The 17,348-nt window shown below is 39.7% G+C and overlaps 1 protein-coding gene across 1 annotated transcript in view; it reads left to right on the forward strand.

The window, feature by feature from the left end:
* The first annotated feature begins 2,483 nt into the window (after window positions 1–2,483).
* Window positions 2,484–17,348, forward strand: part of LOC129811002 (ephrin-A2-like) — a 130,517-nt gene continuing 115,652 nt past the window's right edge. Inside the window, exon 1 of the mRNA XM_055862074.1 lies at window positions 2,484–3,888. Within this exon, the coding sequence (XP_055718049.1) occupies window positions 3,749–3,888 (140 nt within the window). The 5' untranslated portion in view covers window positions 2,484–3,748. The remainder of the gene's footprint in view (window positions 3,889–17,348) is intronic.

Consider the following 17,348-nt stretch of genomic DNA (forward strand, 5'->3'; position numbering starts at 1 on the left):
AAAACAGATTGTATGTCAGTATAATGCTCTCTCTCTCTCTCTCTCTCTCTCTCTCTCTCTCTCTCTCTCTCTCTCTCTCTCTCTCTCTCTCTGTGTCTCAGTTGAAACTAAGTGCTCTACCATATGCTGACCAATTCAACAATGACTTTGTTACAGTCTTTATTAAAAATATATGTTCACTTGTATCCCTCCAGTATTGTTTTACACACTCAGCGGTTGCTGGCGTGTGCTGCTGATCGTTTAGAAAATGTAAAAAAACAGATGTGGCCTCTTGTCTCTTTCTCCTACCCACATCTCTCTTTAGGGCAATATACATTTCAAACTGACTGCTTTTGTGAAGGAGGCCTATTAAGCTCAAAGTTTTCTCTTTCCTTTTGTCTTAATATGTCAAATGGATACTTAGACACACGGAACGGGACAATATATTTGAATGAACACAGCCATGATGATATGGTGCGGTAGTGTCATCAGTGCTCGAAACATTCACACGATGAGACTTTCAGTTCTATGAATTTACGTGCTCACTGAGCTAAGATGGACAAAAACAGCAAGGCCCAGTGATTGTTCAGACAGGCAGACTGATTTCCCAAAGTGGGCCACAGAGACCTCTACTGGTTAGAAGGAGTGGAGATTTGGGGAGACACTTCCTCTAAATTCGCTAATGTGGTCAGCAACCTACTTCTACGTTTGTTGATATGTGTAACCCAACACACAATTTGGCCTTTGCTTGAAACCCTTGGCAGAACCTTCCGGTTCAGAACCTTCCGGTTCTGCTAGGCTAGTCTAGTGCTACCTGCCTCTCCCAATAAGTGGCATTATGGGACCCGTTGTCCACTCTGAGCTTGTGCAGTTCGCCGTTTTCACAAATAGGCCCCGGGCCAATGGAGGGTGAAGGTCTCCGACAATAATTTACCCAGCCGCAGGCCTTTGCATCTCCTGTAACCCCAGAAGTGATGTAATTAGTGTCGTAAAGCCTTCAGGGGGGCAGGGCCGTGGAGAAATATGACTTCTAGCCCAGACGCCTGCCTTCCCCCTGCTTCTGTTGTAATCTGTCTGTGGCGAGTGGTATACTTGCCTGTTCTGTCGGTGTGTCACAATAAAAATGCTCCCCCTTTAAAACCATACAGCTGTAGTCATCATTCCATTATTGATTCATTCTAAACACATAGTCTATCGAGGTGGAGGAAAACAACTCCCATCAAAGTAAAAAATGTTCAGGGAGACTGATGTGCACCATATCTATGGGTGGCATCTCAAAAGTCTATAGTGGCTTCCTCTCCTCAGCTCCTCTTATTTATATTTACATTTACATTTAAGTCATTTAGCAGACGCTCTTATCCAGAACGACTTACAATAAAAAAAAAAAAATTATATGCACTTGTTTAAGGACAAGAGACAGTGTCCCTGTGTGCCCTTTAAAACGGAGTACATTTTCATCAGTGTATTTGGAAGCACTTTATTTTACAGTTCAGAAATTACAAGGTAATTACCAAGGAATTGCATGATCACATTTTAATTACACAGTAACAACCTATGAATTAGAAAAGGTTTCCTGAAGAAAACCCAGTCATCAGTGCTCCACACTCCAAAAGTCAACCATACAGTAAAGCAGGACCCAGAAGCTGGCTTCCAGTCTGGGGATGCACTACCTCCATTATATATCCGCAGTGGTTTACTCAGGGAATCGTCCTTCCTTTAGATAGCACATGATTCCTGTGAACATGCTAATGTGCTTTTGGTGCTGTGTAACAGCCTGACGCTTCCCTTTGCTCTCTGTGGCAAAACGACCTGCTCGAACTACAATTATTTCACATAGCCTCTGCCACAAGTTGTTGAGCACCCAGCGGCCTATGCATTTATGCATGGGAACCTCTGAAACTTTAACACCGGTGCGCCATTAATCTATGTGACATTTTTTAAAAGGAGGAATTAAAGTTTCATTTGTATTTTTCTTCCCTCCTCCCTCTCTTTCTCCCTGGTTATAACCCTGTCCACCAGCCGCCTACCCAGTCGGTGAAATATTTATCAGCGCTGAATCACACACGTTGGGCGGAACGCTCGCTCTCCTCTTTGCCCTCGGCATATCGGAGCAACGCTCACTGATTCCACGAGAGGAACAGAGGGGGGGGGGGAATCACAAACAGTGACAAGTGAGACACCCCTAATCCACTGCAGAGCACAGCTGTGATATGTATGTGCACGCACACACACACATTAATGATGAACTTAACATTTTGCTAATGACTAATCAACATTACCATAACAAGTGGATGACTAACTCCTATAAAAAGCTTTCATTAGCCTAAGAGACACTTATGCAGGATGAACAAATGTATACAAATAGTTGGACCATACAATAAAAATTAGACCTTGGACATCATTTCATATTTTTGTAGGCTATAGTTATAAGCTACTGTATGTATAACAGGATAACAGTATCCAAAACTGTTCTGAAGCTTTCTGAAATTGTAAGGGCCCCAGAAGTTTTGGGGCTCCTAGCTGGCCGGTCTCCCAGCCCCGCCCCGCTGTGTGGGGGAGAAGTGAATTGAGAGAGCGCGGCTTTGCCAGAGGGAGCGAGCCATGTGCTGAAGGAGGAAGAGAGAGAGAACCACCGTGACTCAAAAAAGGGGGGAAATCGATCATGTCAGCTCCACTGATCTGTACACAACACGTAGGAACGAGGGAAGAGCGACAAGAGAATTTGGCCTTTTCACAACAGCAACCCCAAACAACGCAGGAATAGCAGCAGCAACTTTGCAACTGATGCGGTGTCTCCGTGTCTGCACTTCATGCTTTGGTAGTGGCGTTGCGAGGATGACGCGATAAGCACGCATCAAGAAAGCAACTTATCCTATTGATAACTTTTGCCAGTGAAGGAAGCTGAGGAGAGTAGCCACCGACGACATTTGATAATTGCTTTTGTTCCAGCCTCAGATTGTGACTGACCGATGAGCAGAGCAGGACACATCTTGTGAGCCAAGGGTTTTTCACGGGCTTGGATTTCTATCGCGCTGCTGCAACATTGTGATATTTTGAGTTTCTTCTGAAGGAACAAGAAGTGGTTGCTTGACTGAAACATTGTATCTCACAAAACCTGAAACGTTGAGTTGAATGGACATCGTTATGCGCGCAAATGTGGAATAAAAAGCATCTTGATTTGGATGACCGTAAATTGAAGGACGGTAGCAGAATGGATGGGTGAGAGTTATATTTACGACGACTAAAGTTTTAGAAAGTATGCCATGCCGGAAAGGGATGGATTTAAAGGACAAACGACTGTAGGCCTATACTTGGCGTCAATGAATATTCAACAATATATGACGAGTGTCGCGCAATGTGTTCAAATAAAGCATTTATCAATTACAGTCATTGAAGAAAATGGATTTTAACAGTTATTGGAAGAGCTTGCCGTGCAAAAGGAGAGCAACGAGCTGAGTCAAACTGTGAATTAACAGAATTGATGAACCTTCATGGAACATAATCTAATTTAACTTCATAGACACCGCTGCATCTGCTTGGACTTCTCACTAATGTTCTCACGAATGGGAATGTATACATTGTACATCTTCAACTGAAGGCGAACAACTGCAGCTGAGAGCACCTGGAATTTGAATGTGGACTGGAACCAACCTCGTGCAAGTTGAAGAGCACCATGTCCATTTAAACAGCAACCAGTAACACACGATTGTACTTGTATCAGTATAAATTACAGACAACAACGCGACGAATTATATAGACTCTGCCCATAATGGACAAGAACTATTTAGCTTTTCAAATGGAGTTGACATTTATGGTTGTTGCCCTCTTATCTTGGGTCGCGGTATGGGCTGACGATAGCAAGATTATATCAGACAGATATGCAGTCTACTGGAACAGCACGAACCCCAGGTAAGGAATTGTAGGAGTCGTCTTTCAGTGATGCCAACTTACATTGTTGGATAGATAATGTGTGAACCTCAATAAAATACCTGGACAATTAGACTAAGCTAAAGAAAAATGCTTCACAAATAGCCCAGCGCATTCAAAAGCCCATCAACCATGCTCACCTTTAAGAAGTTTTCCCCTCAACTTCAATTCTTTGAATAGATGACGTTAAAGTTCCTTCTTTAACTACAAAGAATTTGAGTTAGGGAGATGTACTTGACCAGCACGTTCTAGTTATGTATCCCATGTTTTGCGTCCATTGTAAGACCTACTTATTACATCACTTATAACTTATTTTTGTTTTTACCCCATTATCACATCTCTCCCAGCTGATTGTAAAGCAAGTCCCTTAAACCAGGATTTCACTTGATTATGACATCTTGCCAAGGCTTTCAGATTTCACGTTTACAAATGTATCATATTGAATTCAAAATGCGTTGTGTCTGTCGTTTTTCATTGTGAAGTTGCATTTGAAAGTGTGATAAAATACTGTAGGCCAAAGCAAAATGTGATTTTCCCATCCCCTTTAAAATAAGATTGAGTAAAAATCTCCACTAAGACACGCAAAACTCGGTTTAGAGGCTGGTTACATGGTTATACACAAAACTAAAAAAAAATATCAAGTCATTTTATTGACATGCAGCAAGGTTTTGGTCTCCCATATAGAATATTCCGTACTTGTTTCATTTGAGCCCCTCAGTTCACTCCAGTTCACTATTGATATTTTGGCCTGGAGCTGTTGGAATGATTTTGAACATGAACTAGTTCTTTCCAGTTCGTTAATTACTGAAGGAAGGTAAAGATCAATAATACAATGAAGACATTAAGTAAGACATTCCATCAGTATTGAACTCTTGAGAAATTATTTGTGCTTGACCCTTGCAATGTTCTAAGCATTGGAATTGTGCCAGCACACCCTCGAAAGATTGAATCAAACTTAATTTCTTGTCAAGTTTAGAGAGCAATTTGCTGTAAAAAAAAAAACAACGAGGTTTTGTGGTAAGTTACCCCACAATTTATAAAGATTATGTTTGTGTAATATAAGCACATTTCTCAAATCTCCGTAGAAACCAATGTGTTTTGTTTATGGCAGGGCACAGATATAAAAAGGAAAGAAAATGAAATATGCTTATGTATTTGGTGCATATTGAATTCATTAGTTATTCTTCTTCCTAGAGTGATGAGAAAAATAATATTGTATACATAATGGATTACAATGCAACACAAACCATGGCTGCTTCAATACTTATTTGTTGTACTGGAATTAACTGGTCTTGGCTATGCACAAATTACATCATGAGTGTTTTGAAGCCCAAGTGGCGCCTTTTGGATATCAGTGAATTTGCTACCTAGTCACATGACAGTGATATTTGATGCTTCCTTTCTACACAAAATCATGTGAGAGCTATATGAGTCTCACACTGTATGTCTCTATAAAGGAGTTTAAAGCATTGATAGGAGTGACTTTGGCACTAGGCATAATAGGGCTTGGATCTTGAGTAGGTTGTATAATGTAGTTTAGTTTTTTAAAGTCAGTTGTTAAGTGGTGTCTTTTCCAATAGCAATCATAGAATGCAGTAAGCTTATAAAAACTTTCCTCATTTGTCTAAACATAAAAATTAAAAAAAAGTGATTGCAAAGGCATTATGCATGTCATATGAATGTAATATGCTTTCTTTTATGACTTTGGCAAACATTTTGTTGGTTGAAAACAAAATAACCAATTAGAAAAATTGTTTACGCCGACATTTTGGAATCTTTTGAATTAGCCTATACCGTCCTTCAATTGGTTGTTAAAACAGTTCGTATGTAATATCCTTTAAGTGTTGGTCTTAGCTGTGTTTCCAACAATCAGTGATGTGGTTAATACTGTGGGATATGAGTGAGGCTAGAAAACCGGATGCATAGTAAGGATTAAAAGGAGAAATGGCTAGTGAGGCTTTGTTAGTTGCGAGTGAGGGGCCTTAGTGAGGGTGCAGAAACACTGGCCTACTTTGCTCTACATCTCTAAACAATTGTTAGCCAAAGATATATACAATTTGCATCACTAATTCAATACAAATAGCATAATGAAGCATTAGGTGTGTTAATTGGTGTTTCGGTGGTTCTATTACTTTGAAATGATTTGATATTGACCTAAGTAAGAAATGTCAAAGTATAATATGATCTATACAAAAGTATAGCATGCATTCAACAAAAATGATCCGGACCACTGTTGATGCATATTGCAGTGTCCATTACAGAATTGCTAGTTTGAATAGTCAAGTCTTACCTAAAGCACGGATTTATACGGAGGTCGCTATATGTAACGCCTATTGATCAGTCCTTAAACCTTTAAAATCGCTTTCGTTTTTTTGTATCGGGGTGACTTGTCTGAGGTTCATTATTGGTGTATTTTAAGCTCCATTGGAAAAGCATTTTCAGTTCTTTCAACATCTTTTTTATTGCCCGAGTTTCATATGCAAAACTCTTGAATTTTGGTAGATGCTCAATTAAAATTTTATAGAAATGGTGCACAAAAAGTGGATCAAATGCGCCCCAAGACAATGTGGGTTTATGAAAGGAATTTAGGTTTGTCATCAGTTGAACGGCCATTCCACTGCTAATGACATCACCTTGTGTTTTCGTATGTGTTTTACGTATCTGGTTTTCGGCATGTTGCTATGTAACTCACGAGCAAATTGAATGGCTATTATCTATGCCACACGGAAAGCTATTAGAACGATTTACTCTAAGAAATACTATGATTTGATACTGTGGTCTTCCATTTTGACTACTAATTTTTACGCCATGCTTTGCCATTCCATAATATCTGCTTTCCTCATAACGTCCCCTCCGTTCTGACCTAGTTTCGCTGAGGTTATTGGGGAGTATTGTGGGGAAATAATAGTGGTAGCTGGTCTGTGAGGACACTAGATTATATTGTACTCAATGATTCTATTTTTTAGGAAGCTTTGAAGTCAATGATGAAGGGAATACTTTTCAAATCATGAAAATAAGCTTCAGAGGGTATAACCTTGGAGTTTTTGGATAGTAAAACATTTCTGTGCAATGGTGTCTTGGGGTTCCTGTAGGTGGCGTTACATCGTTTTTGCTCTGCTCAGCAACGTGGTCCGCCATTTTCTCATTCATGGTAGGAAGACCTTCATTTTTGGTGTGTCGAGAGCCAAGACAAAGAAATGACATGGACGATGATTAAAGATGGTAACCAACAGTTTAAATGGGTCAAATGTTTTTTATGCGGAATTGAATCTGGTTTGAACGACAGTCAAAGATCGATTGGTGTCGACAGATAGAACTATCTTGAAAATGTAATTTAATAAGGTAATTAGGAACTTTAACCGCTTTTTACAACAAGTGCATATGAGTAATAATGAGTTCCGAGCTTTAACCTCATACTTTTGAAAGTGGAGAAGCATCACTTGGCTCCATGCCAAAACTAATGGGGAAGTGGAGAGTAACGGGAAATAATAGCATCTTTTCTTTCCCAATGATCTGCTCGCATTCACAAATGGCCCGTTCTGGGAAAAAAAAGTCCTTTAAATTCAAGGCTAGAACCACTGCATTGAAAGACCAAGTCAGTCCCTCCAGGTTTCCCACGTATTATGGGAAGACTTGCAAATTTGACCAATCACCACACTATTTCCAAATGAAACGCGGAAATCGTTGCAATATTATCACATAATATTAACCCCTCACCACAGTACAAAAAGAGCGCTCGCAATTTCAAACATTCACTGCACATTTACAGCATAATGTGGTACAATCAAGCCACACAAACTTTTTCCCTCGTCAGCGCATTTTCGCGACAAATTGGACAGAATCATTGCGTATTGCCATGCAAAATGTCAGAATTGCCGCAGCAAAATAAAGCATTTTCCCCTCAAATATCACAAACAAATCTCAGCGAAATCATGGAGGAACTGCCGTGTATCTTATCTTAGAGCAGTTTACAGAAATGTTAATATGTACATTTGTATATATTATTGCTGTAGAATTTATGTTTTCTCTGTTTAGAAAGGTGAAGTTGCGAAAATACATGTTTCTCATGGTTCACACAGTTTGGATATAGTAGGGGTTGGCTGTCCTCAAAGTGTTTCTTTAGAACTCCCAGTTATCCCGTGTTTGTACTGTTTGAACATATACTGCAATAGGTTGTGCATTACTACTCAGGTGTAGCCGATTTTTCCTATTTGTTACAAAAATAAAACATACTTGAATGTAAGTTACATTTGTTACTGTAGATGTGAAATTCTTGATTACTGTTTTAAGGCCTTCAGATATAAGGATATGGCATTGAATTTCAAAGTGCAGTGTATTTTGTTTCTCTAATGGGGTGCTGTATTGAAGCCGGACTGTCCTCCCTCACGCAGGGAGCAGAAAACTGTCGTAAATCTTTTGCTAGTTTACCTATCTACTCATTTGGCATTAATGACGTTTTTCAATTTAAATTGGACAGCCCTTTATGGGCCACTTTCCCTGTGTATGTACAATTCAGCGTCACCCATATGCGCCCCGTAATTAATTCAAGGTGTCATGAGAGTGGCGACTTGCAATGCCATCTCCACTTGATTTCTACCTTTTCTGGGATCACATAATGCACTAATTACTGTACTGCTCAAACTCATATCCCACTTTAATGGGAGATCTGTTTCCTGAAGGTAAAAAATAGAAGCCTCTTACTCATAAGCACTTGATGAGATGAGCATGGACGGGAAATTGAACAGGCTTGAGTTCTCGAGACAAGCTTGAGACTATGGTCTACCCCATTGGGATAGTTGTTGTGGAAACACTGAAGTTTTCTCTCGGTAATATAATGCAATTAAAAAATCTGTCATGGAGAGGATATGGTAAAAGTATATACGTAATTGGTTTGTCTTGATAAAATTAGCCTTTTCTTTTCCGGACTGGGAAATAGGCATTTTCCATGGCTGAGCACACGGCTCAGCATATTTGTTAGTTAGGGAATTCAATTTAAATGTAAAGATTGCCTGCTATGTTCACTTGTACAAAACACAGCCTCCTTTTAGCCAGCCCTAATGTGGAGCCATGTGGACTGCCGTCTCATTTATACAAGATGGAAGGCCAACTCTATTCCTAACTATTCCAATGAAGGTCCCTTGTTTTCATCATAGGTCATGAACTAGTTTGGCTCTCAATTTTCGAATTCGTCCTCTAAGGCAATTTCGGAGCAGACTAGTGAAAGAACATCTGAAAAAAAAGTTGACTGAAGAAAATCTACTTTTTTCGTAAGAAAATATGAGACTATATTCCAATCTTAATGAAAATGCAACAACAAAAAAAGTTTCACTTCCAAATCAGCGAATTGGCCTGGAATGGAATAATTATTTTAACACGGAATTGGCCATTAATGGCCTGACACAATTGAACATTAAATGGCTCTAACATCTCATTAAAGATTAAAGTTGGTGCATAATATCTACAAAAGCAATTGGTATGAAAGATGAATTTGCTAATCAGTAATCTAAGTTCAAAGCTTCATGAAATAAAATGACCCGGAGAGTGTGTAAGCCCAAAGCCTGCTTCATTTGGTAGGACACTGCATTTCATTTCCAATGATAATCAGGATTATGCTTATGTTGGTTATGATGAATCGCCTGCTTTAAAACATCCCCATTCTTCAGTTGTTGTATATGACAAGCAGTGATAGTTTTGAAAATCTATAAACAATCTTCTGACCTAAGTGTAGTGCTTTGGACTTTGGCTATTTATATTTTCTTCCCGAAATTGCATTAGATGTGTCAGCGATTACCCATTTTGACTCTAGACAAGAGTGTATTGCTTTTCGCTTCTATTCTCTCTCTGAGATATGGTGAACAAATGTAGAGTTTCGGGTGACTCGGGTGTCCCGTTTGTTCAATCAGTCTGTCACCAACCTCCCTTCCATTGTACCCCCACCTGTATAGAGACACTGAGAATGGCTGTACTGGTCACATCTGTGGCAGACAGTGAACTAGGTGGCGAGTTTGTCGGCCTTGTTCCGCATGGCTCACGGCAGCCCGTCTTTCCGCCGGGATCTCAAATATTGATGAACGACGAGTAATGGCTGCCGTCTCATTTATTAACCATAGCTTATTTTATTTGGAATCAAAAGGTAAATAAAGACCCTTTTGCCGTTGTTTATTGGATGTTTCTTGTTCTTCCCGACAGTGCTTATCAGCACTTCATCAAGCCTTATGTACTCCCCATGCATTTTAATGCCTGACCCACATTCTCTTTCCACATAGGCAGTCTCGTGTATCAAGAGAGCTAGAAACTTTGAACTTCGCTAGGTGTTCTCAAAACTAACTGTATCCTCCACGAGAATGTTCCAAAAGGAGGGCAACAGTGAAAATCTTTGTGTTACTGTTAACCAGGGTTGTGAATACAGCCCCCCTAACCACATACTGCATTGGTTACACTTGAAATGTGCCGACTGGTGAGGCGTTCCCTCCACCTCTCTCAGCCCAGGATAGGCCTATGGCCTTTAGCGTTCCACATCTTTGTTGCCATAACAAATCAGTTGTCGGTTTTATTTCTTTTAGCAGATTTAAAGGCATATTGGTGTTACCCTTCGAAAGCCTCCCGGGATGAAAGAGTCCAGCACCTCGCCTATTCTCCTGTCCTTGCTTGTGTACTGGGCTCATAAGGCCCAACTGATCCTGCATTATTTTGAATGTTGTTGGTATATTGCTATCATGTCTTCTAATGCTCTCCTCCCATTTATATGTAGACCTTTTAATGTGATTTACGTGTGAGGGATATAAATGTAATTCTGTTCTTGTATTACTTTACCGCCAAACACAATAAAGCCGGACAGCAGTTAATTGCTTAAACATCCTAATCGCTTCTTGCTTGTAAAAACATTGCCCAACGTTTGATAAATGTAATATCGTGTTGTCGAATTCGGACGGCCCGCTCGTAAAAGTAAAGCTGGTGTTTTCCTAATTGATCCGCGGTAATAGTTTACGTTTATTGATGCACATTGGGCGTAAAGCTCTGCCTCTCTCTTCATTACCCCTTCATCAGGTTGTGATTTGGCTTTTATCCTCTGCAGAACATTATTTGAGTTAATATAATGGAGAGTGGAGTTGCTCCTTCAGAACTGTGAAAGGCATTTTCGATCGTTTTCGGTAAATGTCCTTCTCTCGCCCATTTGTGTAGTGTTATGAAGTGGTGGATTACTTGTGGTGGATGGAGCACCCTTTCAAAATAGGAAGCCACTTTTGTGTCCTCTTGGTTCCTGCACAGCACCATATTCAATCACGAAAAACCATGTTACGTTAATGGCAAACTTTCACGGTTGAATGTGTAGGAAAGCGGCTCTCAGTAATAAGAGGGCAGGGGAGCACATTAAAATGCAGGCGGTCAAGGAGACAGGAAGACTCCAGCAGTACCAGCATATTGCTTGTAAATCTTTTACGACTTCCCTCAAAGAGCTTTTTCTTCACCATCCATTTCTTTGACTGGACAAATTTAATATATTGGTCATGGAATTGGAAAGGATGTTGCTACATCTGTAGGGCCATATATATACAAGTAAATAATCAAACACTCGACTGAATCAGTGAAGTCATAGGGATTACCTCTACTGTTTTGCTAAAGCAGAATACTAGCCTCATTGTCCTTTCCTCGGACAAAGATTAACTGGCTTCAACCCATGAGTCTTTTACTATGCTACCTACATTGCACACTTGGATGTGTTTTGATACGCGGGCGTGTTTTGATTAAACTAACATGCCACAATGGAAACAAATCAACATTCCTTCCGAGTGAAAAAAATAGTGCACTTCTGACTGTAGAAAAAATTAAGAAGGATTTAACCTGTCTCAGAGAAAGGATTTGTTGTTGTTCTGGTATGTTAATCTTATTTCTGTGAAAAGGTACGCAGGAATTTATTAGCACAGATGTGTGCTTTGAATTGAAGTGCTAGTTCTGATTGATGCATAGATTAGAACACTCTAATCATGTTTATATCACCACATAGAAGGATATGCTTTACTAATTAAACAACATTTTCTGTGTATAATTGTCCAATCCTCTCCCCCCAAAGGTAGTCTTGTAAACTTGACCCAAATGGCGGCCAGAAAGTAAAAGAATGAAGTTAGGCCTATGTATATTTAGGCTTCAGATATTTGCATAGTTTGTACATGGGTAATAGTTCCATATCATTTTATTGATTGGTTGGAAATTGGTCATTTTTTTTAATATATATTTGATATTCTTAGCAATGGATGATATTGAACTAGCATTTTTTTCTGATAAAATTATGATAATATCTTAACGCAATTTTTTTTTGAAAACGCTTTGAATTATTATTGAAAATTTTACTATTCCATTTCTATATTGATCTCCATTATATAAATGCTCGATTTCTGGGTAACATACAGAGGATAATGTAGTTAATAATATAGAGCTTATTTTGATTTATATTGAAATTTACAAACAATATTTATTTCACTGTTTTGATATTGATTATTGAGTTCAGAATGCCTTCCCACCATAATGTTTTGACAAGGAGTATCCTACATGTTTCGGTAATTGTCATGATTTGAAATATATGTAGCATATATCGGCATTTTTTTTAATCGTATCTGCTATTTTCGCACATAAAAAAACAAAACAACATACCTCAATTTTATACTATACGCCTTACACTTCATACATTAGTACCACGACATAATCATATGCATACATGGCCTACAATAAATAGTCAGCACCATGAGGACATCTTGCCGTTAGCATTGGTGGCTATCCCACAGAATTCACTGAGGGTAAGGCATGAAGTAGTGAGTGAACAGGAAATGGGTCATGCAGTTCTTCAGTTGATTCTGAAATAATGAATTAGCGAGTTGTTTATGAATGTATACAGTAGTTTATTTTGCACTTTATAATGTAAGCGAAAATTCTTAGTAGACAATGTTCTTTTTTCTTTGGAATTATCCTTACCACCAGCAAAAATAATAAATAACAGTTAATGCTATTGAGAAAAATGTTCAGAGAAAAAATAAATGTTGACCGCAACACCCCAAAATATTTATTAAATATATGGGTCCACCCATCATTAACACGACATCATTAACATAATTAACACTACAATCTTAAAAGTAAAGTTTTACATCTTGACCATTCTACAACTAGGTGTAATCATATTTCTGAACTTTATATTTAACTAGTTATTGAGAAAACCCATACCAGGAGATCTGAAAACCATTTACCTCAGGATAGAGTTAGCTGCCTGATGTGTGAATTGTGGAAATTCAACTCCAGACACAATGAGGTTGAATACAAGAGCCTCGTCTCCTCTCATTCAGTGAATGTCATTTAGATCAGGTTTCTTAAAATTTTATGATGGCGGTATTATGCACATTTTGTTAAAGTAATCTCTACAAGAATTGTAGGTTTTGAAATTGAATACGTACTGTAAATGAACATGAATATGTAAGCTTACAACCACAGCAATACTTTGGCTACAGCAAAACAAATGTTTTTTGTTTTTGTTTTGGATGCTTGGATAAATGTTTTAGCCTAGATTTAACAGACATGTGCGGTGTGACCTGACGGTCTTGGTAAGTCTCTGCAGAACGGCCATTGTGCCTTGTAGGCCCTCACCTGTTTCTTCTTAGCGTGGCGTGACTGTGTGACGGAGTAAACGAGCGATGGCTTTGGCACACATGGTTCTGTCTTCAAGTGAGAGGGCGGGGATTTGCTATACCACAGTGCACAGTAAGCTTTGACCTTCAAACAACTGGAGATTTGGAGAGAGAGAAAGGAGAAAGAAAAGCTTGTGAAAAAGTGGAGCATTGCTCCCATGTCATCTGGGAGATTTCTTTCCTGAATAGCAGACATGTCAAGCCTGTCATTCACATGGACCGAAAAAAGGGCTTTTTATCTGGGGTCTTGGGGTTCGGTGGGCAGGTGGGGGGGAGGAGTTATGTACAGACAGTACAAACAGAAGTAGCCACGACTTAACCTGCTTAGGTGTACTGCACATTGTCGCCAATATTGAATAGAGTGTTCTCAGATGCTGTATAGTGTATAGTCTATTTCCATGAGTTCATAAACTACTAATGGTGTATGAGGCCTTATGATGATAATATGTAATTCTCTTAGACCATTTTTTAAATGAATGACAAGTAAAAATGAATGAAAAGCCTTCCATTTTGCTCTACAATCTCGTGATTAGTAGCCTCATGAAGGAACTGGTCATATATAATGTTTTTGGCTTCATATTATGGATGCCACAATGCCAGAACAGCATAGATGTTCCAAGACGTACCTTCTGAGATAGAGTGCCTTCAGAAAGTATTCCAAAATTGGTTGTTGATCATTGCTAGACACACATTTTCAGGTCTTGCCATAGATTTTCAAGTAGATTTAAGTCTAAACTGTAACTCGGCCATGCAGGAACATCCACTGTCTCCTTGGTAAGCAACTCCAGTGTAGATTTGGCCTTGTGTTTTAGGTTATTGTCCTGCTGAAAGGTGAATTAATCTCCCTGTGTCCGGTGGAAAGCAGACTGAACTAAGGTTTCCTCTAGGATTTTGCCTGTGCTTAGCTCCATTCCGTTTCTTTTTTATCCTGAAAAACTCCCACACACCTTAACGATTGCAAGCATACCCATAACATGATGCAGCCACCACTATGCTCGAAAGTATGGTGAATGGATTTGGTGAATGGATTTGCCCCAAACATTGAATTGCATTGCCACATTTTTTGCAGTATTACTGTAGTGCCTTGTTGCAAACAGGATGCATGTTTTTGAATATATACCCGTATATGTAATATACCAGTTTTTTTGTAGTGACTGGGTGTATTGATACACCATTCAAAGTGTAATTAGTTACTTCACCATTCTCAAAGGGATATTCAATTTCTGGGTTTTTTGGACCCATCAACCAATAGGTGCCCTTCTATGTGAGTCATCGGAAAACCCTCCCAGGTATTTGTGGTTGAATCTGTGTTTGAATTTCACTGCTCGACTGAGGGACCTTACAGATAATGTGTGGGGGTACAGAGATGAGGTAGTCCTTAAAAAATCATGCTAAACTCTATTATTGCACACAGAGTGAATCCATGCAACTTATTATGTGGCTAGTTAAGGACATTTTTAATCCTGAACATATTTAGGCTCGCCATAACAAAAGGGTTAAATACTTATTGACTCAAGACATTTCAGCTTTTCATTTGTAATTAATTTGTTAAAGTTTTGAAAAACATAATTCCATTTTGACATTATTGCTTTTTTTGTGTAGGTCAGTGACAAAAAACTAAATGTAATCCATTTCAAATTCAGGCTGTAATACAGCAAAATGTGGAAAAAGTCGAGGGGTATGAGTACTTTCTGAAGGCACTGTCTATTGTTGTCAGAGAAACCCTCTGCTGTACCAGTGTCTTGTTAACTTTTGGATATCTCATTCCCTCGTCATAAATTGGGATTTGACAACATTTCAAAATAATTTCTTGCATCGCAAACTTTTTAACAATCTCTCTCAATCTCTACAAAATGTGAAATGGAATTACACTCCCAAGTTTCCAATATTTTTTTGTTAGGACACTAACGTTTTATGAATAAGTACATCATCCAGTGAGGATGCTTGTGATCCGGGGGAGTGAGAAATGAGAGACGAGAGCTTAAAGCTGCACAAAAGGATCGTTTTTCACCCGGCTTGGTATTATGGCCTTTTACAATGCTATTGGGACGGTGATGTGCTCCGAATGTGAACTGACGTCAGCTATGGCACAGAACTTTTATATCAACCGAGGTGATTTGATTTCAACAACTGCACGTAACGTACTGGAGCTTTTTGTGTGAGCTCTTTTTACCCTTCCAGTCGCAATGGTAGGAATGGGCTGGCATGGATCCTTTAATATCACCTGCACAAAGGCAATCACATAGCAGGTTGCAAAAAACTTGAAATGTTCAGAGTTTCTTGTGACACTGAAGTCCTGAATCACAGAGAAACTAATGGAGGTGACCTCCTGACTGAGCTGTGTTGACAGGCATGCCTCTTCAGAGATAGAGAAAGAAAGAGCGAGAGAGAGAGAGAAGGGGGGATGGAAGACTGTTTGAAGACGGGGACAGTGGCAGTAACAGGAGAGGGAACATGACTGGTGTGACAATGGAAACCCGAGCCAGGGCCGCCACCGTTCATGTTCCTAAATCTCTCTATGACTAGGGGCAAGGAGCTCCAAAAGTGGGTTACCAAAAGCGGCGAGGGAATCGGTGCACTTTTAAGGTTTTAGATATGCTTGTTTGGGTTTCAGTTTCTCAATTCAGGAATAGTCGAGCTTGAAAATGAACCAATTGTTTAGAAATGTGCACAAATAAAAGACGTGAACACAAAGTGCGGTAACATAGACATTATTAGGAACACTAAAATGCTGGAGCACTGCTGCTTATGACTGCATACGACTACAATTGCCTTCTATTGTTTCTTCTTGGTTAAATGATTCAGCACAATTGACAGTTTCAGCATTATGCATGGCATTGTACTGTGTATGCGATACTAGTTCTGAGCACATTGAGAAAGATTTAAAAACCCGTTCTGAAAACCTCATACGCACAAAGATGACTAGAATTGAATGAAACTCCCTTCCCAATTAATCTCCTATTTACCCTTTTGGCCTACACTCCACGAAAACACCTCACTTTAACATGTCTAAGCATCTGGCACATCTCTAGTCCCTCAGAAACATTTAGAACACTCCAGTATCTTCTCTGTATGCCTGTACAGTAGGGAAACATGAATACCTGACAATACCGGGGTGAGATTCTAGGTGGTGTGTGAAACGCGGCCGGCGGTAATCCAGGTGGCGGCGGGATCTCTCGACGCTCGGCCCTCGCTCCCGTGCGATGCTAAAGTGCAGTCTCACCTCGGGGCGGCGGCGAAGCCAGCTGAACATCAGGATATGGGGAGATTACAGAGCCTGTGGAGTGAGTTTAAACAGGATTAGCCATTCCAGCTCAGGTGCTACGCTAATAGGATTAGGGAGTCCCTTTTCTTGTTCATCCCAGCGTTAAGACGAATTACGGGCCCCCAAAACAAAGGTGTATATTCGGACGGAGCAAGGACGCACAAGGGATAGACAACGCTCTTATGGGGAGGGGGGCCCTCTTTTTTTGAATGGATCCCCCACACATGTTCTGAAGGGAGTGACCCCCATATTGACTGTCACCCAACACTTTGGGGGTCCCCTTAGTTGGCGATGGAACTTTAATTAGTCAATGCATTTTTCAGGGCATAGAAGCCACTTTGCTGGAGGAAGTGTTTTGAGCGATGATTGTATTGTTGCTGTCGGCTCCGATAGCCCTTTAAAGATTAGTGCTGCTTAAAAGACAAGCCCACTTACAGGATGGAGGAGCACAGTTGTTTAATGGAAATGCCAGCATCTATTCTAAAGGATGGCCTTCAGAACTACGA

This window comes from Salvelinus fontinalis, chromosome 14 (assembly GCF_029448725.1).
Source record: "Salvelinus fontinalis isolate EN_2023a chromosome 14, ASM2944872v1, whole genome shotgun sequence".
Taxonomy (NCBI): domain Eukaryota; kingdom Metazoa; phylum Chordata; class Actinopteri; order Salmoniformes; family Salmonidae; genus Salvelinus; species Salvelinus fontinalis.